This window comes from Lissotriton vulgaris, chromosome 4_1 (genome assembly GCF_964263255.1).
Source record: "Lissotriton vulgaris chromosome 4_1, aLisVul1.2, whole genome shotgun sequence".
Taxonomy (NCBI): Eukaryota; Metazoa; Chordata; class Amphibia; order Caudata; family Salamandridae; genus Lissotriton; species Lissotriton vulgaris.
This window is the reverse complement of record NC_141691.1, coordinates 1,248,809,901-1,248,835,849: the sequence shown is the minus strand read 5'-3', so window position 1 is coordinate 1,248,835,849 and position 25,949 is coordinate 1,248,809,901. Positions and strand designations below refer to the sequence as shown.

The following is a 25,949-nucleotide window of genomic DNA, read 5'->3' as shown; positions in this document are numbered from 1 at the left end:
GAGTATTATGAAATAATACTGTAAAAGCATTTATATGGTTTCTGAGCCATATGATACTTAAAACGGATAAAATATATACAATACATACAATGATAAAAGATGACTAAATGTACTCAACTGGTGCTTCTAAAATACGCGTACCCCGGTGTACCTAACCTAAGCCTAGTAAGTGGGAAGGAGTAAGTGAGCTGCTGTTTAAGTTAAGTTAGTTTTGCCAAGAATCTAAATCAAGAATTCTCTAAGGATCTAATCAGCTCTGTACCTTGATTTTAGAATGAAGGAGGTCTTGTATCTCTTTCTCAGGACTCGATCTCCTGGCAACCCGCAAGGGTGACTGGAAACACTGGAGCTTGATTTCTCGGCAGGAGAAAAGACAGCGTCTCAGTGCGTCAAATGGGAGGGTCGGCTTCCTTCGGCACTCGCATCAGATGGGCTTTGGGTAAGTAGATAGCCGCTCTGCTCCAAACCACTGTGTGTTTGCTTAAGGCAAATGCTGGTATATTTATACCTGGAAGGTGCAGAGTTTGACGTAAGGTTGGACATAAGACGTCACTAAGAGCTGTCACTAAGAACTGGCAGTTCTTTCAGGGGTCTCTGGAGTTCTAGGACAAATCAAAACAGAAGCAGGGGGAATTCCCGGGCTGCTGGAGGCTTGGTTTGTTTAAAGAACACGTTGTACTTTCTAGGAAGTAGCCTTGCCGTATTTGGACTGCATTGGCTATGACTAAATATGGATATGATTCTTATGCCTTTATAAGGTATCATTTGTTATAACCACATAAGGGTATGAATCGGGAATATTTAATTAGGGTCCTAGATACGTACACAACACCCACTCCACGTATAATGTCCATCATTACTAAATACTAAGCAATATATAAACATATAAGTATGCATGTTTTCCAGCCCACCCCAAAATTCATAAAATGCATTTGAAATGGTATAGATACACGAAAAAATGAGTATTATACTGTACGTTTTCAAGTAGTGGTATCATTCAGATAATATTTTTTGTTCATTTAGAATGTTGACTGAATGAATCACGAAAATTATATTTATGAAATGGCTCTTAATACAGAAGAGAAGGTCGAGACCATTTCTGCTAGAGGCCGATTCAAAATATTGTCTCTAGAGTCTCTAAAAATTGAAGTTCTGTTCTCTAAGAATAGTTCTACTTTAAACAGAGTACCATGTGCCAAAAAAAGGTAAATATTTTGGGAACTGGAGAAAAATAATTTTCAGTGAATAAATTCTGGAGGACAGAGTTGTTAACCCATTGTCCACTACAGAAAGTGATTTTTCCAAATTAATACGATCAATTTCTCGTATTTTTTGTGCAGTTTCAATTTGTGTTATTTTCCAAGCTTCATTGTAAGCTGCGTATATACCGGCGTATATGAAACGTTTTTGACGCTGTTTGCGAGGTCCCAGTAAGAAATCTCGCAAGTCAGCACCTTCTTTAAGTAAAGTTAAGTGTTGCTTAATTTTGGGTAGTGTGGATTTCTGTAGCCAATCTAGGCATAGTTTTCCTACACTGTATGTTGTAATTATCCCTGGATGTTGTCTCTGGGAATATCTTGGGTCTGGCCTGTTCTGTTTGAACCCCTGTGTTTTGTTCAGGAATCTATCTTGACAGTTATTAGTGTCTGTGGGCCAGATCAACCATTTGTTCCAATCAGGAGTAGTTCTGTTTTGTTGTAAAATATTGGACACGTCTAACCCCTCATCTGTAGTTTTATCAGGCATAGGCTTTGGTATAGACGGGTTGTTTAAATCTTTTATGTTGGCTAGGCCAATACAGGTTGTCTGTTGAATGCTGTCATTCAGGAACATCATTTGTTCTGGGATCATGCAGGCTCTAAATAATGATTCTAAACCTTGTACCTGCCACTCTTTTGTTCCCCAGATGGTTTTTGTCTCAATGTTATTTTTCCAAAATTCAAAACCAAATGTAGACATTTTTTCATAAAATGTTTCAGAATAAATCAGTTTAGTATTTGTCAACATGTTTTACATTCCTGTCTTATTTAACATTTTGAAATAAAACGTTTCTGGATTAGTGATATTAAACCCTGAGAAGTATGGGAATTTTTCATAAAATGTTTTTGAACTGCCTTTTGGCAGAGTTGGACAATGTTCCCACTGATTATAACTGAAAACATTTCTAGTATTAGCAGATTTATGCAGATAATGATGCCCAAAGTGATTGAAGCAATACATTTCTTCATAATTCGAAGAACCCTGTAAATAATCATGTTCTGTAAATTTTGCTGGCATTTCTAAATCTGACATCATATTATTAATATTTTCAAAGTCCCAATCATCAGAGAATGTACTAGGTGATACAAAGTCACTTAAGGAGATCTTGAATTGATGTGGATATCTCAAGAGTTCTACCGGGCCATAGATTTCGTAATCAGTTTTGTCCCATACTATACCACCAGGTATAGGATTGGCTGTGATGTTCACTGATGATATTTCTCGTTTTTCGATGTGAGAAGATCTGTGTGGTTTCAGGACCAAGTTGATGTTCTGACTTGCTGTGTCCATTGTACTATATTTTCCATCAATAAATCTACCCAAACTTAAAACCAAGATGAGCCATAGAAGGAGGAAAAGTGCGCCTAACACAATCCATAATTCAATCTATGGTGAAATCAGATATGTTTCTCTGAGTTGATGAAAGAGCTCTGTAATTTTCTTTTAGAAAGTTTTGTTTGCTGGCTTGTCTCAATGTTCACTTGCATCATTAGAAAAGTCATCGAAGTTGATAAAGTAGCCAGATGCAGTACTGTCAATTGGTGGAACTGCTTCCGGATTTTCATTTATCTTTGGATATGTATGTTCAGATGCTACATCATTGTAGACAGGTGTTTCTTGACGAACTGTTGCAATTTGGGTTTCAAGAGGCACAAGTTCCATGGCTTTGTTGCATAGTCCTTTTTTATTCACTGCAGGTTTATCAAATGTGATAAGTCTCTCAGTTTGAACCTCTTGGATTGTAGCAAGATTTGGTCTTCTGCTATTTCTTGGGAGTCCACTGGGCCTACTACATATGATTGGCCACATGATTGTGGTTTTACCAGGTCGATTGATACAACTCGGTTCTACTTTTTACCAGCAAGGGGCGGTAGTACTACTGATCTTGTTCCGCTGACAGCTAAGACAGGTACTGCTTTTCTGTAAGAAGGCCAAAATTCCTTCTTCACCGCAATCTTTTCTCTGACCAGATCCCCAATCTTTGGAATCCTGACAGGTCATGCTGGGACAGGTGGTTTTTCTTCAGTGGTCGTTGGCTTTAGCTTTGTGTTACTTAGACTTCTTCTTGATTCATTTAAGTCCTGTAAAACAGCCTAACGATCTTTGATATCAAAGGTTTTTTGTTTCACCACTGAAGTGTGACAATCGAGATCATGAAAGATCATTCTTGTACCAAACAATAGTTTGTACGGAGTGATACCTCCTAGAGAATTTCTTGGCAGATTATTAAGACTACGTTGGACACTTTTTAGTTGTTTGACCCACCCGTCACCCGAACCTAATACCCTCGCCGTTATAGATTGCTTTATGTCACGTTTTTTTCTCTCCACTACCGCATTTCCCTCGGGATGGAATGGACTAGAATACCACAATGCAATGCCCATGCTGGCCATGGCCTCCTTGTAGGCCCGAGAGCTAAGCATAGGACCCTGGACAGAATGTAGCATGCCCATTGCGTATGTGCCGATAAAGACTCGCAAATCTTTTATAACAGTTCTGGCGTCAGCCGAGCGCTGGGGCCACATCAAAATGAATCTCGTCTTAATATTTATGGGACCGCATTTGTCCGGTCGGACGACTGCGTATAGATAGTCTAATGCTGTCTAATAAAGGTGTCTAGGCTGGTCTTACTGTGTTAGAGTCAGATATCTGGTCCGGTTCATAACTGCGATCTCTATTGCAGTCTTGACAATCCATTGCAAAGTTGTAAACTTGCACGCTCATTCCCGGAAACCAGTATCGTGATTGTAATTCTATTAGAGATTTCAGGATCTCTTGGTGCCTCAGACCCAATCCCATGTGTGCTTCTTGAATCAAGAAGACTCTCCGGTTCGTGTTTGGAATTACTCTATCCCCCACTCCAGGGATTTGAGCAAAAAGAATGGAGTTCGCATCAATTATGTATGTATTTCCGAGTGGATAGTTTAGAGGTAACGCCGCATAATTGCCTTCCATTGAGGCTTTTACTGCAAGCAGCGTTTCACCGTCTATTTGTTTTTTCGTACGCTTTGTAGCTACGGAAGCCGGTTGACCAGATGCCGCTGTGGCTCTGTCAGCCAATGAATTCCCTGCAAAGTGAACGCCATCACGTTGAAGACTCTGCGTATGTATCACGTAAGTCTTTTGTAGTTCTTTCTGTAAAAGAACTACTTGTTCCCATAGTTTTTTATGTTTTATTGTGGCACCTGTCTCATCTTTGTAACCGTTTTTTATCCAGGTCTGCATGGAATTATTGTAAGATTCGACGCAGTAATGCAAATCGCACAGTATCAGTGTGGGGAATTCGCGATTGGCATTTTCAAGCGCCATCTTTATGGATCTTATTTCAGCTCGCTGAGCTGTACAGTTTCTGAGTGATTCAGTTTTAGTGACCATAGGTCTTAATTTACCCAAGCGCCAGAGACCTTTAACTATGGCGCACGCTGCATTGTAATTTTGTCTTTCCACAATGTAGTGTTGTGCAAATCTGTCCGTGTAGATTACACAGGTGTAATGTTCGAGAGGCAGAATTTCGATTGACAGAGGATATTCATTTTCATATTCCAGATATTCTAGTTTTTTCATTTTCTGATCAAATGCGTGTTTCACGTCTTCTGTTGCAAGAGAATTTTCCCATTGTATCCATTTTGGATCTAGAGCTTTAGCATTTAGAATGCTCGGTCTTGTTACTGCCTCAAGGGCTGATACTGCTGTTAGTATATATATGCTCTTCCCTTGGGCTAGGGCTCTTTCTTTTGCTACAGCAGTTTGAACCGCAGTCAGAATTTTTTCAGTAGAACTGAATTTCATTTCAGCTTGTGTGTACAAGTGTGATTTGTAAGCTATTGGTACCGTTTCTCCCTCATTAGAGGTCAGGTATGTGAATCCGCATCTTCCTGGGGTGACTCGGATTACAAGGTTGCGTTCGTTTGCGCGTGTTGGCAGTTTTGTTTTAGTTAACATGTCTGTTTGTACTGATCGTAAAATTTCTGTGTGTTTCTGAGTCCAATTAATTGGTTTAAAATCAGGTTTTATTAGTTCATAGAGAGGTTTAACCCTCTCTGCATAATTTAGAATGTATGTTCTTCCGAAATTCAGGAAACCTAGAATTGATTGTACGTTTTTCAGCGTTTTTGGAGCTTGGAGTACTGCACACTTTTCTAAGAAGTTGTGTGCTAGGCTTTTGCCTTCACTTGATACATCATATCCTAAAAATAGGACAGTGTGGTGGGCAATTTGTGACTTTTTAAAGTTGCATTTGTACCCTTCAGATGCGAACCCAAGTATTATGGTGTTCACTCTTTTCAACTGTGTCTCCAGGTCATCGTCTGTAAGATAGATGTTGTCGACATAAGATAATGCCTCATCATCATACATCTGTAGTAACTCTGTTACCCTGGCTGAAAATAATCCTGGGCTGTTCTTGTATCCCTGTGGGAGACAACAAAATTGTTTTTGGGTCCCCATGCTGGAGAAAGCGGTTAAATATCTGCTTTCAGGTGCTATGTTTTCACAGAAGAAACCATTTGAAATATCAAATGTCGTTTTATATTTTTTGCGAACTATATTATTCATTAGTACTGCACTGTGTGAGTTTTGTACTGCAAATGTTTTACAGCAGGAGTTTAGGTGTCTGTAGTCCAAAACTAGACGATATGAATCGTCTGGCTTGGAGACAGGAAACAAAGGATTGTTCATTTGTGAGGTGCATGTTTCAATCACCCCCTGATATTCAAGTTGATTTCTCTGACTTGTTTTTTAGCTTCTTGCTTAACAGGATACTGCCTCTGTGCAGTAGGTTGATTTTTTAACTGGAATTTATGGTGAGGAGAATCCTCATCCCATCCTACATGATTTTTATATAATGCAGGGGCTTGGGCCACTGCCCATTTTCTAGCAAATGTGTATTTTTTATGAATTGGAATGTGATTTGAAAAGGCAGGCATAATCATTTCTTTGCCATGTGGGCACTCCCTGGCAAACTCTGGTGGCCAGTCTTTCTCTGCTAGAAGGATATCATAACCTTTAGATAGATTCTCCCAAAAGAGACCTCTTATTTTCCTAGTTTTATCTCCCTCTATACGTAATGTTATTTCATATAGTTTATGGGGCACGCGAACTCTGGTGTCTGCAGTTTCCACTTTAATATATTCATTTGTGTCCACTGTCTCCAGAAGATTCATCAGGATCTTGCGAGCTATGGTTCATTCTGCTGCGCTGTCTAGCATTGTCTGGGCCCACTCTCCGTTTTTAAGTTGTGTCCTCAGAATTCTCGGCATGTTTTACTTTAATACTGGCTACCTTCTTTCTGGGAAATTGTAATTTTTTACTTTGATGAGCAGGTTCCTTGTCTTTGGACTTGACGTGCTCTTCTTTATGTTCTGACCGTCCTCTTCTTTCCGATTTCTGTGAGGAAGTCTGAAAAGATCAAGACGGACGTGTATCAATATCTTGATATCTGTCAGGTTTTCTCAAATTGTCCCTATTTCTAAGGTTGTATCTTTTTTTCAGAGGGCTCCCTTAGGGGAGACTTGCCTCCTCCTTCTGGAGTTCTATCCCTTCGTTGAGGAGACCTTCCTCTGGACTGAAACTGTTTATCTAGGAGAGGTTTGTTTATTACCCTCCCACTTCTTCTTTTGAGAGTTGAGATTATTTTTAATGAAAGTCTTTTCAGGATTTTCAATTTGTGTATTTAGTCGGTAGGTTGTACCGTCAACTGTTAATTGAACTAAATCTCTATATGCTTTTGCTAATTCTTTTATTTTAACTAAGAGTTCTTCGCTTGACATATTTTCAATGTCGGCATCTGTTGTATAGCTGGCTGGAACAGGCCATGTGGCTCCTGGTCTACCTAGTGGACCGAGCCTGGTAATGTGATTTTGATGTTTTAAGGCGCCATTAAACCAGAGCAGGTGCTCTTGGTATGTTAGTGGAATTTCAACGTCCTCGAAAGGGGCGTATTCCTCTGGAGATTCCTCTTTTTTGTAGTAGTGGAACTCGCGTGTCACAGCGTGTGCTGCTGGAAAATGTATCCAGGAATAGAATACCTCTGTCTGCCGATATTCATGGGCCTCTAGCACAAATATGACTGTACCACCTCTTGATGATACTCCATTTTCTATACGTTTTATAGTTATAGTTTTTCTTATATTGACCGGGATGATTATAGCATTCGGGTCCTCATTTTGGATGATTGTGTCATCCGCTAAGAGTTGAGCTGCCAAAGCATCTCTTTCTTCGTCACTTTCCGGCATTTTTGCTGACAGAAAGTTTGCAGAGCAAGTTTCAAGGAAACAAAGATTAGGTGCACAATATTTTGGAACACTGTATCCTTCAACGTTGACTAAACCAAAACTAATACATAGGAATCTCTTCCTACTAAGTTCTGGCGGATATTAACCTTTTACCCACTCCAGACGTCTATTGGAGTTTTTACGGGAAAAAGGGGTATGTGTGAAAAGCACGACTGAGTTACTCTAGTATCTTGAGTTAGATTATCGCCTTACCAAACGTTGGGCGCCATGTAGTGTAGTTCCTATATTCCCAATAGGCTCTGCGCATTGGAATAACATAAACAATAGTTTAGACGTAGGACTGAGGTCGACTAGGTCTCTATTGAATATGTTAGACTTAATTATGAATGCCAGCTAGCTCAGAGGTCACTAGAAACTTTATCGAGTGAACAGGAATGAGTTAACTTTCCTGAACAGACAAGAAGGGATTAGCTTCTGACAACCGCATAAACATGACAACTTTGCTCCCTCCAGAATAAGGAGTATATCTCCAGAGTCGTGTGAAAACAATAGATAGCTATTTCACTCAGTCAATCGTGCATGCTTAGTTTCACCAGAGTGCAGAGAAATAGGGAGAGGGGCGTTTTCAATAAAAGTTGTTATTTATTGAGCAGTCTTCTTTCTCATGCAAGAGAAGTGAATTGCCACAATTGCAATACTTGTCATAAAGTAAAGTGCGTACAGTAAAAGGAGTATTATGAAATAATACTGTAAAAGCATTTATATGGTTTCTGAGCCATATGATACTTAAAACGGATAAAATATATACAATACATACAATGATAAAAGATGACTAAACGTACTCAACTGGTGCTTCTAAAATATGCCTACCCCGGTGTACCTAACCTAAGCCTAGTACGTGGGAAGGAGTAAGTGAGCTGCTGTTTAAGTTAAGTTAGTTTTGGCAAGAATCTGAATCAAGAATTCTCTAAGGATCTAATCAGCTCTGTACCTTGGTTTTAGAATGAAGGAGGTCTTGTATCTCTTTCTCAGGACTCTATCTCCCAGCAACCCGCAAGGGTGACTGGAAACACTGGAGCTGGATTTCTCGGCAGGAGAAAAGACAGTGTCTCTCTCAGTGCGTCAAATGGGAGGCTCGGCTTCCTTCGGCACTCGCATCAGCTGGGCTTTCGGTAAGTAGATAGCCGCTCTGCTCCAAACCACTGTGTGTTTGTTTAAGGCAAATGCTGGTATATTTATACCTGGAAGGTGCAGAGTTTGACTTAAGGTTGGACAGAAGACGTCACTAAGAACTGTCACTTAGAACTGGCAGTTCTTTCAGGACTCTCAGGAGTTCTAGGACAAATCAAAACAGAAGCAGGGGGAATTCCCGGGCTGCTGGAGGCTTGGTTTGTTTAAAGAACTTTCTAGGAGTCTAGGGAAGTAGCCTTGCCGTATTTGGACTGCATTGGCTATGACTAAATATGGATATGATTCTAATGCCTTTATAAGGATATCATTTATTATAATCACATAAGGGCATGAATCTGGAATATTTAATTAGGGTCCTAGATACGTTCACAACAACTGAAGAAACTCCAGTCACTGACAAATCATATGTTTCTTATATTTGTTCTGAAAGCATGTTTGCTCTGGAGCACAACTGCGAGAAAAAAAATCAATCTGAAGATAGTGTATGCTTAGTAGAAGTTTAAACAAAACAATAGTCACTTGCATTTGTAACTAACTCTATCTGCTGCAAACGTGAAGTAACTGTTTTGAGAGGAATAAGGACATAGGTAGCTATAAAGTTTACATGAAGAGGTCAATGTCGTAGTTGCATTGCTGATATGAATTGAGAGTGAATAAGCAAGTTAAAGGATTAGACAGAATGATACTTTATTCTACGTTAAAAATCTATTGAGTTTTAGACCTGCATTTTTGAACAAGGAAATGGTTGGAATAAAAGCCTCTGCCCCTTTTGGCATGTAGGCTTAAAAATTCACCGTTTGAAGAAGGAGCAGTGCCCACATCTCTAAAAGTAATACTGGTGCAGCAGGTGCCATAGAGAAGAAATAGCCTTACTATGAAGTCCTGCATCCTGGAGAAACAGCAAGCAGAATAGCACCATCAGACACAGAAAAATGAGATTTTTGCCATGCTTGAAGAACTACATTTTGTAGCATTACACACCTGATACTGTTGTACTTTTGCATGGCATTTGACACTCCTGCCCATGGCCTTTTTATGACCTGCTGCCTCGTAAATGAGGTTGGAGAGGCTAGACCAGCAGGCAGTAGATCTTTTCTCTCCCAGAGAAAACAAGTGGTGCCCTTTCCTCCACTGCATACAACTGAGTTTAGAACAGTATGTTGGAGTGGCAAAAATATCAGTTCCACGTTCCAGCATTTTGAAAGTGCATGTGCAGTCAATGTATTGAGTCATCTTGTCCAGTGTTTCCACCTTTATCTGTGCATCTGAGAGCAGATGAGCAAACACCAGATGAAGCTTAACACCAAGAAGATGAGTGAGTGGTGCAGCTGGCTTTGGGAAACAGATCACAACACCAAGAGTGCAGAATGCACAAACTACTAAGAAAGGGTGCATTAATAAATGTCCGCACGCCTTCTCAAATGAGGTGACGGAGGATGAATCTTACAGGCTTGGACAAAGTTGGTTAAAGCCTGCCCTGAAATGGGCCGTCTGACGCAAAGTAAACCATCATGCCCTTCAAATGGTAAATACATTTCTTATGTCCTTAAAGGTAAGAGTTATTTGTCGACACTTAGAATAAGAGAGGATATTGATACCACATTATGGACTACTTTTAGAAACAAAGTACCTAGGGACTTCAAAATTAACATTTAAAGCGGTCTGTGCTTCATAGCACAACTGATATCGACGGTAACTAGAGATAGATCTCAAACAAGACTCTGTTTATAAATTACTTTAAAATGTCATATCTTCCGTCCAAGCTTTTATTACCTCTGAACAACGTGAGAAGAACCGAGGTCTGCTGGGCTAGGGACAGACGAACCGCTGCATCTGCATATACAAGCTTTCTTAACAGTGTCAAGCATGGCAACAGCATACACTCCATTATCTGAAAGTAAAGCAATTTCACACAATTAAAATGTCAGTGATGGTGAGTTGTCTCACAAAATACGATACTACAAAGGTCCTTTAATAAAAAAAAAGATACGAAATATCAGGATTGTAGACATTAACATACTATAAATATCGACGACTTATAATGCTGCTTTAAAAATTACACTACCTCACAGTTATGAACATGAATAACAATGGTAGTAAGGAAACTTGCTACTCAAGTGAAGCCAGTGTTTTTCAGCCCAGTTTGTTTCATACAGAGCACATAAGAATATAAGTTACTTACCTGTAACAGCAGTTATCCAGTATTGGTATCTTTCATAGATTGAATTACTTCAATCATTCCCCGTTGTCAAAGTGGGAGTCTCACGGTACCACAGTAAAGACGTATGCAATAGTATCAGCGGCTATAATGGCAGAGCACAGACACCTTAATAGCCTGTTTCCTTTTTTTTTTAAGACCAAACGCACAAGTTACTACTTGTGTAACAATATATCTGTAAGAGACATTAGTTAGTGATAGATTCCTTATCTTAGAATCCCCCGTCGTCAGACTGGATCCGGAAAGTTTTGCTTGGCAGTACCCCTGCACGTCAGTAGGTGGCGTCCTGCGGCTCCGCGTCCGTCGCTGGCGTTGTATGCGCTGAGATGACGTCACAGAGACTACTTAGGCGCCCCCCATGCGCATTGACATCAGTTCTGTGCATGACTTTCCAGCAAGGAACGCAGAGCCATGCAAGAAACATACTACTGGTGCCATGACACTAGAGCCCTGAAAGGGATGTCCTTAACCCTAGTAATCGGTTCGCAGAATGGGGAGGATGAGTGTGGAGGTAAGGAATCTATCACTAACTAATGTCTCTAACAGATATAGCGTTACACAAGAAGTAACTTGTGCATCTGAAAGAGACACGTTAGTGATAGATTCCTTACCTTAGAATAGATACCCCAGCAATACCAACCCCGGTGGTCGGTCTGCGAACCAATATCACACCAGAATGTCACGGAAAACAAAACGGCCAAAGAAGCCGTCTCTCCGGACTTGACTGTCAAGGCAGTAATGCTTGGTAAACGTGTGTAGCAAGCCCCACATAGTTGCCTGACAAATGTCCTGCAAGGGAACGCCGAATCTCAAGGCAGTAGTGGCTGCCGTTGCCCTGGTGGAATGGGCGCGCAGCCCCACAGGAGGCTCCTTCTTAGCCAACGAGTGACATGCTTTGATGCAGAGAACGACCCGTCGGAAGATGGTCCTTCTGTGCACGGCCCAACCTTTTTTGGCTCCCACATAGCCAACAAAGAGCTGGTCATCCACCCGGAACTGCTGTGTGGGTTTCAGATAAAACGAGAGGGCACATTTGGGTCCAGACTGTAGAGCTTCTCCTCCTCTTTCGAAGGATGCGGAGGCGGAAAGATGGTGGGCCAAGTGATGGTCTGCCCGATGTGGAAGGGCGAAACAACCTTTGGCAAGAAGGAAGGCCAGGTCCTTAGAACCACCTTGTCCGGATAAACAGAAAGGAAAGGAGGTTTTGAAGAAAGGGCCGGGATCTCACTCACTCTTCTGGCAGAGGTGATAGCTACCAGGAAAACCGTCCTGAGAGTGAGAAGACGCAAAGGAAAGTTATAAAGGGGCTCGAAGCGAGCACACATCACATATGTTAAGACAAGGTTTAAGTCCCATTGAGGTATAATGAACGGCACAGGAGGAAATATGTGGGTAACACCTTTCAGGAAACGGTTAACAACCGGAGACTTAAAAAGAGAAGGCTGATCTGGAAGCCATAGAAAGGCAGAGATGGCCGAAAGATAACGTTTGATAGTGCCCAGAGCAGAGCCATGCTGGGCCAAAAAAAGAAGGAACAGAAGGACTTCAGAAAGAGGGGCAGAAAGGAGATCCACAGACTTAGCTGTGCACCATGCCACAAATCTGTTCCACCTGCAGGCGTACACCGTCTTTGTGGAGGGACGCCTGGCTGCCGATATGACATTACAGACCTCAGGAGGAAGATTGAAAGTTGTCAACTGTCATCGCTCAATCTCCACACATGGAGGTGAAGGCTGGACAGGTTTGGGTGGAGGATCGTCCCCTGCTTCTGCGACAGAAGATCCTCCCCAAGAGGCAGTCGAATCGGGTGATCGATCGCCATGCTGAGTAGCTTGGGATACCAGCATCTTCGTGCCCAATCCGGAGCCCCAAGAATGATTTGGGCCCGGTCGTGCCTGATCTTCTTCAGCACTCTGGGCAGAAGTGGTATGGGCAGAAAAGTATACAACTGACCGTAGCTCCACTCGTAACGAAAAGCGTCGCCGAGCGAGTGCCGCCTTGGAAATTCCAACGCGGGGAACTGATGACATTGCGCGTTCTCTTCGGTGGCGAATAGATCGAACCAAGGTTCTCCTCACTGCAGAAAGAGACCTTGCGCCACGACCGAGTTCAGATGCCATTCGTGATCCATAAATTAAAAAATAACGGTGATGGATCAAGCCCTGATCTTTAGACTGGGTAAGAGTGGTCTGCTTAATTCAGACACTCTGTTCATCACCACCCCTTTTCTGAATCGTTTTTGGCCACTATAGGTGTGGCAGGGTATACTCAGACATGAGTCCCTTTCTCACTGCACCATCAGGATTCAAGCAAGCCGGGCCGAAGACGGCTGAAATGCCAGAAACCGGTCCCTGGTAGCTTGTCTCCTTTCTGGTGAAGAATTGGCTTGGTAGTTTAGTCTGCCCTGTTCCCATGATGCACTGGGCCAGGGACAGACTGATTTGCATATAGCCAGGTTCTGAGCTGGGATGGTGCAGTGAGATAAATAACGGTGATGGATCAAGCCCTGATCTTTAGACTGGGTAAGAGTGGTCTGCTTAATTCAGACACTCTGTTCATCACCACCCCCTTTTCTGAATCGTTTTTGGCCACTATAGGTGTGGCAGGGTATACTCAGACATGAGTCCCTTTCTCACTGCACCATCAGGATTCAAGCAAGCCGGGCCGAAGACGGCTGAAATGCCAGAAACCGGTCCCTGGTAGCTTGTCTCCTTTCTGGTGAAGAATTGGCTTGGTAGTTTAGTCTGCCCTGTTCCCATGATGCACTGGGCCAGGGACAGACTGATTTGCATATAGCCAGGTTCTGAGCTGGGATGGTGCAGTGAGATAAATAACGGTGATGGATCAAGCCCTGATCTTTAGACTGGGTAAGAGTGGTCTGCTTAATTCAGACACTCTGTTCATCACCACCCCCTTTTCTGAATCGTTTTTGGCCACTATAGGTGTGGCAGGGTATACTCAGACATGAGTCCCTTTCTCACTGCACCATCAGGATTCAAGCAAGCCGGGCCGAAGACGGCTGAAATGCCAGAAACCGGTCCCTGGTAGCTTGTCTCCTTTCTGGTGAAGAATTGGCTTGGTAGTTTAGTCTGCCCTGTTCCCATGATGCACTGGGCCAGGGACAGACTGATTTGCATATAGCCAGGTTCTGAGCTGGGATGGTGCAGTGAGATAAATAACGGTGATGGATCAAGCCCTGATCTTTAGACTGGGTAAGAGTGGTCTGCTTAATTCAGACACTCTGTTCATCACCACCCCCTTTTCTGAATCATTCGTGATCCATAAAGCACCGGTGGCTGAGTTTGTCCGCCCTGGCGTTCAGAGAACCTGCCAGGTGTTGAACCACCAAGGTAATGCCTTGATGTTCCAGCCAGGCCCAGAGGCGCAGAGCCTCCTGATATAGGGTCCACGACCTCACCCCGCCCTGTTTGTTGCAATACCACATGGCGGTGGTGTTGTCCGTGAACACCTGCACTACACTTGTCCGGACAGAGGGAAGGATTGTCTTCAGTGCCAGTCGGATCGCCCGAAGCTCCAAGAGATTGATGTGGAGCCGGGACTCCGCCGGAGACCAGAGGCCTCTGATCTCCGCCTCTCCCAAGTGGCATCCCCATCCCAGGAGGGACGCATCAGTCGCCACTGTGTGCTCGGTTTGGGGAAGGTAGAGGGATCTGCCATTAACCCAATCGCGATTTGTGAGCCACCACTGCAAGTGTAGTGCGGTGCCCTCTGAGATCTGAACGTGATCGGACAGGTTGCCCTGATGCTGTGCCCACTGGAACTTCAGGTCCCACTGCAGAGCCCGCATATGCCACCTGGCATGTTGCACTAGCAGGATGCAGGGGGCCATCAGGCCCAGGAGCCGGAGGGTCATCCTGACTGAAACCCGGGATAGAGGCCTAAAGATCGGAATCATAGCCTGAATATCCCGGACTCGCTGCTCGTGAGGATAAACCCGAAACTGCGTCGAATCCAGAACCGCTCTGATGAAAGGAAGCATCTGAGAGGGGCTCAGGTGTGACTTCGGCACGTTGATGGAGAACCCCCAGCAAATGCAGGAGGTCGGCCGTAGTCTGAAGATGGGCGACGACTGCCTGGGGCAAGCCCGCCTTCAACAAACAGTCGCCGAGGTAGGGGAAGACTAACACCACTGACCTGCGCGTATAAGCTGCAACCACCGCCATCACTTTTGTGAACACCTGAGGGGCACTGGTAAGGCCGAAGGGGAGCACGGCAAACTTAAAATGCTCCTGGCCCACCGTGAACCGCAGGTAATGCCGGTGGGCCGCAGGACGGGAATATGAAAATATGCATCCTGCAAGTCCAACGCTACCATCCAGTCTCCAGGGTCGAGGACAGCCAGGACCTGAGCCAGAGTCAGCATTTTAAATGTCTTCTTCCGGAGGAATCGATTGACGTTTCCGAGGTCCAAGATGGGGTGCAGGCCCCCCTTGTCCTTCTTGGGGACCAGAAAGTAGTGGGAATAACAACCACTCCCTACTTCTGGCCCAGGACCGTGACTTCCCGCTGGAGAAGTACCAAGTGATCCCCCGACATGCGGTGGCACCAAGGTGGCATGGCTGGAGGTGAGGACTGAAAGGGAAGGGAGTAACCCCTGCAGATGATCTGCAACACCCACTTGTCCAACGAGATAGCGCGCCAGTGGGGGAGGTGGTGGCAGATCCTGCCACCCACTGGCGAGGGGTGCTCCATAAAGCTCAAATTAGGAAGGTTTGGAGGTAGAAGCAGCGGGCGGAGGTGGACTGACACCCACGCTGATTCCCTAGCCCGCCCCTACTGAAGCCGTGACCGCGCTGAGGCTGGTTCTGCACAGGCTTGTTGAAGGAACGTGCCTGGGTGCCTCTGCCTTGGCCACAAAGGATCGAAAGCCAGGAGTGCCCAGGTTCTTTGCAGAAAGGACTTGGCCGTGGCCCTTGAGTCCTTAAAACGCTCTGGGGCACTGTAGGCCTTGTTGCCAAACAGGCGAGTGCCATCAAAGGGCATATCCAAGAGCAAGCTCTGGACATCGGGTGAGAACCCAGTAGAACGCAACTAGGCGTGGCGACACAGAGCCACAGTTGTAGAAATTGCCATGCCCAATGAGTCTGCGGTGTCCAAACCACACCGAATTGTAAACTTAGCCGCATCCTTACCCTCAGCAATTGCCTGGGAAAGGACAGCCTGGACCTCTTCAGGACACTGGGGCAACACCTGAGCAACGGTATCCCACACCGCATGGGAATAACGGCCCAATGAGCAGGTGGTGTTCACCGACCGCAGCCCCAGGCTGGCCGAAGAGAACAACCACTTACCGAACTGTTCCAGCTTCTTAGAGTCCTTATCCGGCGGAACCGTGGGAAAGGCACTCTGCGACGTCGAGGCATGGATGACTAGACTCTCAGGCATAGGATGAGTGCTCAGAAAGGCGGGATTACCAGGCGCCGGGCGGTGACGCCTGGCGACATTCTTATCCACAGGGACCCCCGTGGCCCGCCGCGACCAAGTGCCCAACAGGACTTCGGTGAGGGCGTCATTAAAGGGAAGCAGCGGCTCCAACGAAGTAGATGCCGTTTGGAGTACCTCAGTGAGGAGGTTAGTTTTTTGAGGGCCATCGTAGGAAGATCGAGGTTGAGGACCTCAGGAGCCCGACGGAGCACCATTGTGTAGGAAGCGCCCTCCTCCATTGTAGGTAGGGGAGAAGCAAACCCCGGGTCAGAAGAGACATCAAGGTTGCTTGCATCCTCCAGATCGTCCACCCAGTCCTGCTCGGAGTCACACTGCCTGGCAAGAGGGTCCTCGGACCCTTCCCAGTCATCCTCCACCTCCGCTGTAGGAAGAGCCCGAGCTGGAGAGGGGAAAAACGGCGTCGGAAACAGCGTCCTGAACAGCGCCGGCCGGGGCTGGACCAGCGCCGCGTCCCAATGCGGATCCCAGGCAGAAACAAAATGGTCCTGGAACTGGGGCAAGGGTGGAACGAACGGCACCCACTGCGGCGGCGGAGCCGAGGGTGGCGCCGGGGCCGGAGCCAACGGCGCAGGACCCTGTGGCGCCAAAGCTGGATCTGCTGGCGGTGTCGACGGGCCAACAGGATCTGGACACGGGACCGGGGGACCCGAAGGCGCGGGTACGATACCCAATACTTGAGAAAATGTCTACATATGCATTTAATATGAGGCTGTAAAAATGTTCTATGCGCGTAAAGCAGAGCGTTTGTTTCTAAATCTGTAAATACTACTAAAATACGTTGCTACCTGCAATTTGCAAAAACAATGAAATGTAACTTGACCACAAATCCCATAATGCACCATAATTGTTTGAAATGGGATAAATAGTGGACATAGAAAAAAGCTCACTTACCGTGAACAAAGCCTGTGATGGCTGAAACGCGTTGGTCCGAGCTGGAGAAATAAAGGAATTGCTGTTTATAAACTCATAAACGCTGAGTGCCGCATCTTTGGGGAGAAAAAAAAAATATATATATATATATATAATCTTTTTGGGATTTACAGAGATGTCTGACACATCTCAAGACGGGCCCCGATCTGCGAGGAAGAAGCACTTTAACTTGTCAGGGCTATGCAACATTTAGCGCGAAGCTTCCTTAAAAGAGTGCCCTCCGGCTGCCAAAATTTACACGAAAAGAGTTTGAAATGGAAGGGCCTCCATGTGGGGCCCGCCCGAACTTTGTGAATGGACATTTGGAGCAGCTAGGGTTTGCAGAGGATTTCCCCTCAGCACAGCAGACTTGAGGCGAGGACTTGGGAAAATCATTGAAACGCTGCACGAAAATCCAGTGGTAGTGAAATTTCAACTGGTGCACCGTGACCGAGGTACGGAACTTTTCCTTTAAAAGCATGATTTGCACTCGGGACACAGTGGACCAATTGGTGTTTTACCAAAATCGACAGTGAAAACCAGCGCACTATTGAAGGGCAGTTATGGAGCATTCTGGGCAAGGCAGTCCCTGATGAACTAATAGGATGTTTTTAAGAATTGATAATAGAGGGAACTATGAGATGAGCATCACTTGGGGGTTACTTGTTAACCTTATGTATAAAGAAGTACTCACCTCTGTTACATCGCTTGATGATAGTGTGAAGAAAATCCTTGAAAAACTGTCCCTTTAACTGGATGAAATGGACTGCCGTCCCTTTTCACTGTCTCAAATGTTACGTTATTTAAACTCTAACGAACCCACGGAGATGGCAGCAAGTGGCATATGAGGAAGAGTCTTTTGAACATGAAACGCGTCATGCCTGTGAATTTCTGAATAAAAGAACATCTTCAAGTATTGCTGGTGTGGCCCGTACAGCGTTGTGTTTGGCGCACGTCTTTTTTGGATTTACAGAGATGTCTGACACATCTCAAGACGGGCCCCGATCCGCGAGGAAGAGGCACTTTAACTTGTCAGGGCGATGCAACATGAAGCGCGAAGCTTCCTTAAAAGGGTGCCCTCCGGCTGCCAAAATTACACGAATAGAGTTTGAAATGGAAGGGCCTCCATGTGGGGCCCACCATAACTTTGTGATTGGACATTTGGAGCAGCTAGGGTTTGCAGAGGATTTCCCCTCAGCACAGCAGACTTGAGGCAAGGACTTGGGAAAATCATTGAAACGCTGCACGAGAATCCAGTGGTAGCGAAATTTTAACTGGTGCACCGTGACCGAGGTACAGAACTTTTCCTTTAAAAGCATGATTTGCACTCGGGACACAGCGGACTAATTGGGGTTTTACCAAAATCGACAGTGAAAACCAGCGCACTATTGAAGAGCAGTTATGGAGCATTCTGGGCAATGCAGTCCCTGATGAACTAATAGGAAGTTTTTAAGAACTGATAACAGAGGGAACTATGAGATGAGCACCACTTGGGGGTTACTTGTTAACCTTATGTATAAAGAAGTACTCACCTCTGTTACATCGCTTGATGATAGTGTGAAGAAAATCCTTGAAAAACGGTCCCTTTAACTGGATGAAATGGACTGCAGTCCCTTTTCACTGTCTCAAAAGTTACGTTATTTAAACTCTAACGAACCCACGGAGATGGCAGCAAGCAGCATATGAGGAAGAGTCTTTTGAACTCGAAACGCGTCATGCCTGTGAATTTCTGAATAAAAGAACATCTTCAAGTATTGCTGGTGTGGCCCGTACAGCGTTGTGTTTGGCGCACGTCTTTTTTGGATAGATATATATATATATATATATATATATATATATATATATATATATATATATATATATATATATATATATATATATATTTTTATATATATATATAGTTAGGACCTAGTTACCATAGGAAATCCCCAACATTCTATTGGGAATAACTTTGGCGCCGATTGTGGAATCTGCGTGTAATTTTCCTTAAAATTGCTTCGCTCCGCTCCGCTCCTTCCCTGAAAGTTTCGGGGGGATTCGTCAAGCGGGGGCCGAGAAAAAAGGGGAGGTCCCAAAACGTGTTTTCCCCATGTTAATTTCCATAGGGACCTTTAGACATGGCTACAGCCCGAACGAACGGCTGAATGGAATTACACCAAACTTGGCAAAATGGTAGGGCCTGGTATGCAGATGTGCCTTTGCTATGTTTGGTGAAAATCCCTCCAGTAGTTCTTGAGAAAATTGAATTTGAAATTTTTCAAATGGCATTTTCTATGGGACCTTTAGACACAGCTACAGCCCGAACGGCTGAACGGAATTACACCAAACTTGGCGATATGGTAGGGACAGGTATGCAGTACTGCCTTTTCTATATTTGGTGAAAATCCTTCCAGTAGTTGTTGAGAAAATTGAATTTGAGCAAATTATATATCTATATGCGCTCACTGTACGCGCACCGTAAGCGTACGGTACGAGTATCCTTACGAGCGTGAGCGAGTTTCTGATTGGCTGGCAGTCGACTGTCAACATTCCGAACTGTCCAAACTAGGAAGTGTTGGCCACCATCTTGTTTTTCAGGAGAACTGAGGCACAAGAGAGCCCAAAACAAGAGTGGAAAACACGAAAAAGGGGCAGGGTAGAGACCCCCCCAACCCTCTAGCCCTTCTCAGGGGATCCCAAAAGGACCCCCAGGGCAAAAGAATAAATAAATAGTGGGGTATGCGCACCGTACGCCTACCCCGCGATATAAAAATAAAAATAATAATAATGTTTGCACTTGGTGGTCCTTCTGGGACCCCCTGAGAAGGGCTAGGGGGTCAGGGGGTCTCAACCCTGCCCCCTTTTCGCGTTTTCCACTCTTGTTTTGTGCTCTCTTGTGCCTCACTTCTCCTAAGAAACAAGATGGCGGCTCAGGTGTCCCAGAAGGATAATAACATATATAAACGTTATCCGCTAATAGAATTAGCATTTACAAAACCTTTGAAATTTATTGAAGAAAAATATAGGTTTCACGCCTTACATAGTTAGGAATTAGCATTTAAAAAACCTTGCAAATTCACTGAAAAAAACATAGGTTTCAAGCCTTATATAGTTAGGAATAAGCATTTAAAAAAACCTTGCAAATTCACCTAAAAAAACATAGGTTTCAGGCCTTATATAGTTAGGAATTAGCATTTAAAAAACCTTGAAAATTCGCTTAATAAACTATAGGTTTCAGGCCTTATATAGTTAGGAATTAGCATTTTAAAAACCTTGCAAATTCACTTAAAAAACCATAGGTTTCAGGCCTTATTTAGTTAGGAATTAGCATTTAAAAAACCATTGAAATTGCTCCTATATAGTTAGTTGTACTAACTATATTTCACGCACCAGCAATCCACTGCTGATGATGTCACATATTACATCATTCATGACATGGTCAGTGACATCACTGATGACATCTCAAATGACATCACTGATGACATCACTGATGACATCTCATTTGACATCACTGATCACATCACTGATGATATTATTCATGTGATAATACGATTGAACCTCCTCACACTCTAATATAACATTTGATACACCCAGTGTTAAATACAGACTACCATTCTTGAAACCATTGACACACCAATACCAGTTACTACATACGCACTCACCGATTCCTAGGTCTACACACACATTCACTCATTCACCCATAGAATCACTCATACATACAGTCACTCATCATTACAACACTATCATATGCACTCATACACCTATACAGACACTCACACACTGCCATTCATCCATGGAGTTACTCACACACCTAGTCAGTCATGCAAAGGATCAATCACACTTCCATTTCCTCAACTATACAGTTATACACACAACACCTTACTTATTCAAATATATACCAACACATACTTACTCATTTATACAATCACTGATACAAGTACACAATGATCCATATAGCCACTCGCACATTCACTGGGTCTCATGTATAGTAATTTATATATGCCAACTCTCACATGCACTGTGTTTTACATATGTACTTCCTTGGACATGTAGCACTGAGATATCCATTCACTCACCAACACACCCATGCAGACAGTCAACCGCCCATGTAGCCGTTTCCACATGCACTCTTGAACTCATACACCTAGTGAATCAACTTCTCACACATCTATGCACAGAGTCACACACCTCCCAGCCACCCACACACACACTCAGTCTCCCATTCAAATACTTGGGCAACCAATCAATAACCCATATAGCCACTCATATAGCTACTGATCAACACATGCAGCAGCTTACACAACAACAGACATACTGATGCACACATTCAGACAGTTTAGTCACTAACCCATGCATTTAGTAAGACACATTTAATCACTCACTCACACAGTCAGTCACGCACCTACTAAATCCTTCATCGACACTTATACATCCACTCATTTTTCAATATGTAAAACATATTTAAACTTTACAGAAACACACAGTCACTGGATGATGTCATCAGTGATGTCATTTGAGATGTCATCAGTGATGTCACTGACCATGTCATGAATGATGTAATATGTGACATCATCAGCAGTGGATGGCGGGTGCGCGAAATATAGTTAGTACAACTAACTATATAGGAGCAATTTCAATGGTTTTTTAAATGCTAATGCTAATTCCTAACTATATAAGGCCTGAAACCTATGGTTTTTTAAGTGAATATATATATATAAGGCACTGTCTACCTTGTAGTCCGAACATGGAGTTATTTTGAACTAAACCAAAAGTTAAGGTGAACCAAAGAAAGAGACTATCTTTACTAAACAGTAGATATACATAAAAAAACGAAACGAGTACTTACACCTTAACAACAGAAAATACTGGAAAAACACGGGAAAAGACTGCCTCTTTAAATGAATGGATATGAGTCCTTGTTCAATGTTGGAGTTACGTTTGAAATATCTAACGATCCCACCCCCACAACTGTGCATATGATTAAGAGGTGACTAACCTCGAAACGCGTCATGCTGCCCTGCTTGAATAATGCTGTCTTGCCTGGAAATAAAGATTTTGAAACATGTTGGTGTGGCCGGTTTTCACACTGCTAAAGGTTGCGCGAATTCTTTGGTGATTAATTGAGGTGCCTGACACACCTTTCATCGGCCCCGACTCGCAAGGCTGTGGAGCTTCTTTGTCAGAAAACCTTGATATATTTGTGAGAAACAAACGTAAGGAGCACCCGCCGGCTGAAGCATTGGACACGGAAAAGGCTGAATGGAAGGGCCGCGTTGAGTGGCCCGCCTCACCATGGATGTGAAATTATGAAACAGCCAGAGTTTGCTGAAAGAACTTTTCTTAAAGCACGACATGCAGATGAAATTTACTCTGCTATGGCAAGCAAGGAAGAGTGAAAAGACCGGGGTGGTCGTGAAATCTTGCAATGTCACCTGGGACACCGGATGCAGTTTGAAAAGGTACTTTACCGAATAAAAGTTTGTAGCATTTGGTAGAGAGTGACATTGGGATAATTTGCCAAAATCTACACTGGAGATTAAATTGAATTGAACAAGAGGCACTGTGGACCTTGTAGTCCGAACATGGAGTTATTTTGAACTAAACCAAAAGTTAAGGTGAACCAAAGAAAGAGACTATCTGTACTAAACAGTAGATATATATAAAAAAACGAAACGAGTACACCTTAACAACAGAAAATACTGGGAAAACACGGGAAAAGACTGCTTTTTTAAATGAATGGAAATGAGTCCTTCTTCAATGTTGGAGTTACGTTTGAAATATCTAATGATCCCACCCCCACAACTGTGCATATGATTAAGAGGTGACTAACCTCGAAATGCGTCATGCTGCCCTGCTTGATTAATGCTGTCTTGCGTGGAAATAAAGATTTTGAAACATGTTGGTGTGGCCAGTTTTCACGCTGCTAAAGGTTGCGCAAATTCATTGGTGATATATCTATATATATATATAATATATATATAATATATAAACATTAGTAAAACAGATTATAAATGTATATCTATATATATATATATATAAAAAAGAAAGTATGTTTGTTTGTCCTTCATGCATTACTACACCATTCATCCGATCGGCATGAAACTTTGGGATTTTGTTGAGTACACTCCCGCAAAGGTTTCTGGCAAAAAACAAAAAAAACAAATTTTAAAAAAACAAACCATTTGTTAAAAGTTGTGGAGTACACTCCCGCGAAGGTGTCTGGCAAAAAAAGAAGAAAAAAAAGAAAAATGTGTTAAATATCGGCCCCCCGGCACCCCAGGGCCCTCATAATCTTTCCAATACTGAACGTTTACAGTTTCCGGTGCGACTCGCGTTTGAAATGACCATCAACAAAGCACAAGGACAATCGCTGCAAGTGTGTGGACTAGATTTGGAGAATCCGTGCTTCTCACATGGACAACTGTATGTGGCCAGCTAACGCGTCTGAAAACCTTCTGATTTATTCGTGTACGCACCAGACGGAAAAACAAAAAATACCATGTATCCACAAGCACTCGAATAAATAAACAGAATTAAAACGACACTTTAAAATTTTTTCCATATTAAAATGAATAAGTTGCAATAAAAATGACACAATGTAAATTAAATGTTATTATAACAAGTTTCCTTAAATTTCCTTTCTTATGAGATCGCAACAACGCGCGACGGGTGAGCTAGTATATATATAAATATATATATATATATATATATATATATATATATATATAAATATTTGTGTGTGTATATATATAAATATATATATATATATATATACACACATATATATATATTTTTTTACACAAATATACACACCTACTTATCTATTATATAATACTATTTAGCCATGATTGTATAAATAGAATATTGCAAGCATGATGAAAGTAGTATGCTGTACACGATAATGCCATATAAATCGGAATAGAACTACTAGTAACGTCGTTCATAAATACATTAGAAACAGAGGCTCACCGTATAGAAAAAGATGTTTTAACCCATCTGTCCTATAGCTGCATTACTGCAGTGTGATTATTCTAATCTGCAGGCTTGCACGAACCTGTAAGAACTCGTCCAAGTTGCAGGGAGGCAGGTGCTTTCCCAAGAACCATCTGCAAACAGGGTTAGCGCAGGTATAGACTGCCCTTGTGTACTGTGCAATATCCTTATAATGTTCGAAGCTTGCCACGTTGGAAGTGGCGAAAATTGATACTTGCAGAAAAACGTTTGCCAATGATTGCGCTTGTCACCTCAGTGCTTTGTGTAAATTACCCATAGGCAGTGCTTAATTTAAGCCAGTGGTGCTCAGCACTGGCACTTAATAATGAACACAGGCACATAAAGCGCAAACTCGACCCAAAGGTGGTGGAGCACTTTTCATGAGCGCTAGTTAAGGACACATTGATTTTCTAGGCACAGGAGTTGTGCTTTAGACTGCCCTAACAGGAGAAATGGGCTGGTGCAAGCAGCCTCCTGACAACTTGAGCCCTGGCACATTTTATTTTTATACAAATTAACCACTGGCCTTAGGACATCAGTAGTTGATCCGTCCCCCATATTTGCTTACTCCGAGATAAGCAGAAGTAAGTGAGTGAGGATGAGGACATTGTTTGATGTCTAGGGTATGGAGCAAAGTTTCAGCTGGTGAAGATGGAATTTGAAAAAAGAAATATGAATATGATAGTTTACCAAGATTATATCATGATGAAACTCTTGGAATGAGTTAAAATGTGTTCCGAGAAATACGTATTGCTCGGAGAAATGAAGAAAACCAATTGGGCTGTGAACGCCTACATTTCAAGACTGTGTGAGATGAAGCGAGGGACCATAGAAAATGACTTTTACTGGAGAGATGTGGTAAAGGTCAAAGAACTCCAGCAGGAGTGCCAGATAATTGTAGTGGAACAGAAAGAGAGAAAGATTGAGAATATCTGTCGCGAGAAATCGTTGTGAGATGAACGCTGACACACAAATGCACTGATACTGAGCTAGTAAGAGAAGGAAGAGAAAGCAGAGTCCACTAGGATGATGCTTGCAATGGATGTATGGCACATTGTTGATGGCCTAAGGAGAATTGGTTCTATTTAAATTGGACTCATTGTTTGTTATTTCCGCTCTTTCCTTGTATAGGCTACATATGGCGTTCCAAGGAATGTGTATGATCCTGGACTGTTAAACTTCAGAAGATATAAGATGTAGAGAAGAAATGAAGACGGGTCAGGGTGTAGGACCTAGCATTGGTTCATGGTTAATAGGATTGGCACAGCTGCAGTGGCATAGCTGGACACTTTGCCACCCGGGGTGGGTCCTGCCTTTGCCAGTCCGCGGTGGTGGCATGGAAAAGCGGGGGGCTAGCGTTTCCTGCTGCACTTCCTGCCCCGTGGCAAACGCATGTAATAGTGTGGGGGGATGCTGCCTCCCCCAAAACTTGTGCCGCCTGGGGCGGATGCCCCGCCCTCCACTTGCTACGCCACTGCATAGCTGGGATCTCCCTCGGATTGCAGTGTGATAACAGAAGTAGGCCTGAAATCTTTTGCTGCTGGACACACCCTAAGTGTTTCATATTCTTTCTTGGTGGGAACTTCTGTATGAACGAGAAGGGCAAAAACCAAACTTATGTATAAATCATTGATTATCTGCTTTCATTGTTTTCGAGTGCCAAAAGAGATGTTGTGGTGATTTACCAAAGGGAAAAAAGC

The 25,949-nt window shown here is 43.3% G+C and overlaps 1 protein-coding gene across 1 annotated transcript in view; it reads right to left on the bottom strand.

The window, feature by feature from the left end:
- Positions 1-25,949, bottom strand: part of RTTN (rotatin) — a 1,129,552-nt gene that overhangs the window by 722,789 nt on the left and 380,814 nt on the right. The window contains exon 22 of the mRNA XM_086965450.1: positions 10,458-10,575. Within this exon, the coding sequence (XP_086821576.1) occupies positions 10,458-10,575 (118 nt within the window). The remainder of the gene's footprint in view (positions 1-10,457; positions 10,576-25,949) is intronic.